At 35.4% G+C, this 2,608-nt stretch overlaps 1 protein-coding gene across 1 annotated transcript; it reads right to left on the bottom strand.

The window, feature by feature from the left end:
• Nucleotides 1–6: 6 nt before the first annotated feature.
• Nucleotides 7–2,602, bottom strand: LOC105315728 (deleted in malignant brain tumors 1 protein-like). Its single transcript, XM_020007046.1, has 12 exons — nucleotides 2,503–2,602; nucleotides 2,280–2,459; nucleotides 2,052–2,225; nucleotides 1,845–2,006; nucleotides 1,633–1,797; nucleotides 1,404–1,586; nucleotides 1,185–1,355; nucleotides 977–1,138; nucleotides 765–926; nucleotides 535–711; nucleotides 323–490; nucleotides 7–274 (listed from the first exon to the last, which is right to left on the bottom strand). Exons 2-12 carry the CDS (start codon nucleotides 2,392–2,394, stop codon nucleotides 105–107), a joined length of 1,809 nt encoding a protein of 602 aa, XP_019862605.1. The 5' UTR covers nucleotides 2,395–2,459; nucleotides 2,503–2,602; the 3' UTR covers nucleotides 7–104.
• Between the last annotated feature and the right edge of the window lie 6 nt (nucleotides 2,603–2,608).

The following is a 2,608-nucleotide window of genomic DNA, read 5'->3' as shown; positions in this document are numbered from 1 at the left end:
TGCTTCATCTCCAGTACAGTTTAGTTTATACATGCCAATTGGCCACTCATAATCAACAAACATCCCATGAGTAGCCACTGCATGCATACTTATGTTTAGGCCTTTCAAACTTTACCATAGCGTGAGTATCCAAGCTGAGAGCAAATTACAGTAGCTTCTTTGTCAGTCCAATAGCTAGCACAGATTGTAGTCCATATGTTATTAATACACACTTCAACTCTTCCCCTTAGGACAGCATTATCACCTAATCTAATCTCACCATTAGTACAGTTACCTATTATAAATGAAAACAACATATATATAGTTAGTGTATTTTACTTACGTTCACAGGTGACCCCGGCATCATTATGATGAGAGCAAGTAGTGGCATCACATGATCTTGTCCTACACTCTATTAATGATTCCTCATTACCAGTACAATCAACACTAGCCATCAGTATTGGACCAACTCCTGGACCAAAATGATCACCACCAGATCTTGCTCTTCCACCTATAATAATTAAATATTGAATTTAATCACATCATTATACAAACCCATTGGTAGATATCCTAATTGTTTACAGACTACATTAGCGTCAGTATTAGTCCAGCCATTAGAACAGACAGTACCCCATGCTTTATTAATACACACTTCAACTCTTCCTTCATGAGGACCACTACCATTAACCAATCTTATCATACCATTAGTACAATTAGATTGTTGCACAGTTTCTATAAATATAACCATCATCACCAAAAATGTATTTCATAATAATTATAATTACCTTGACAAACTAAGCCAGCATCATTATGTGACTTGCAGTTGTATAAATATGGACTGCTGTGTGTACAGTTAAAAATATGTTCTTCTGACCCGTTACAACCAAGATTTGTGATACCAAATGACAGCTGTCTCTCAGTATAGCAATTGTATGTTGGTATAGCACCTGTGCATTAACATGAATTAATATAATACTGGTAATCGAACTGCATTAACCATATGAAGAGTATCCAAGTTGTCTACAAGTCACTGCAGCATCATTAAAGTCCCATGTTTGATCACACAGTGTAGTCCATGTTCTCTCAACACACAGTTCAACACGACCAGCATATGTCAATGATGATCCACTTAATTTTATATCACCATCATTACAGACTTCTGTTTTTATTATTTAAAGATGAAAAACATGTTTACTTATGCTTACCTAAGCATACAACACTTGCTGCATTAGCAGTACCACAATCAGTAGAAATACTGCTTTCAAATCTATGATTGCAGCCTATTAGTGAACTGTCACTACTGGAACAAGAAACACGTCTCATAACAAATGGTGCCTGCCCTTCTCCATAATAACTGGTGCGCACAGGTACTGATCCTAAAATTAGTGCAAATGCAAACAGAGTCTTGGATTTGATACATGTACCTGTCATCTGATGGCCTAGCTGTTTGCAAACAACATTAGCATCAGTTGTATCCCAGTAATGGTCACAAATAGTTCCCCACATTTGATTGTAACATATTTCAACTCTCCCTTCATACTCATTGGGACCACCAACTAATCTAACATCACCAGTTGTACATGAAGTATCAACAGTAGCATCATTAGCTAATAAAATTAGGATAATAACTGATTTAAAATTCCAGCAGCTTACTCTGACATATCACATATGCAGCATTTCCATAGTAGCAGTATTGTGAAGTACTATTATTAAAGGAGCATTCCCAAATTCTTGATTCTGTTCCAGTACAGTTTAAATTATAAAACTGCACATGTGCACCATTAGAATAATAATAGTTATTAGGAGTATGCAAAACACCTACCAGTAAGGAAAGTACTTAAAGAGACATGTAAAGCAATATCTACCATAACGTGAGAATCCCAATTGAGCACAAACTACACTAGCATCAGCATCATCAAACCCAGTGTTACAGATAGTCCCCCAAACACCATTTACACATACATTAATCCTACCAATAGAGCTATAACCTGAACCTGATAGCTTAATATCACCATGAATACACTTATCTGTAAGAATGTAATCAATTAAGCCTTAAGTACAAATTATATTACCATGACAAGTTACTCCTAAATATTTATAGTTATTAGTGGAATAACTTCTGTAACAATTGATAGCTCCTTTTGAACAATTCAACAGAGAACCCATGATGCTAGAGCAGTAGAACTCAAAGGGAAATAATGGAAGGCCGGGATAATCCAGAAATGAGCTAGAATATCCTGGAGCACCTATAGTAAGCATAATTATGATAATACTAAAAAAACATAACAGTTTGTGCTTACTTTGTGAATGACCCATTGAGTTACAAACAGTTTCAATATCATAGTAATTATTATAGTTATCAGCACATATTCCAAACCAAACATGATTGTAACATAATTCAACTCTTCCTTTCATTTTGCTTGTTCCATTAGATAAGCAAATTCGACCATTAGCACAATCAGAATACTCCACAGCAAAACCTGTGTATTTTGAAAGTTTAAGCTTCATTATAAAAATGACTACCATGACAAGCAACTGATACATCAGTGTTTACAGTGCAGGATTCCTGTCCTTGTGTACTTGAGGGGCAATCCCATATACTCTCTTCATTACCAGTACAATTAAGATT

Source organism: Amphimedon queenslandica, unplaced genomic scaffold (assembly GCF_000090795.2).
Source record: "Amphimedon queenslandica unplaced genomic scaffold, v1.1 AMPQUscaffold_8525_Cont19531, whole genome shotgun sequence".
NCBI classification, from domain to species: Eukaryota; Metazoa; Porifera; class Demospongiae; order Haplosclerida; family Niphatidae; genus Amphimedon; species Amphimedon queenslandica.
Note: the sequence above shows the minus strand (reverse complement) of the source record. Positions and strands in the feature narration are given on the sequence as shown.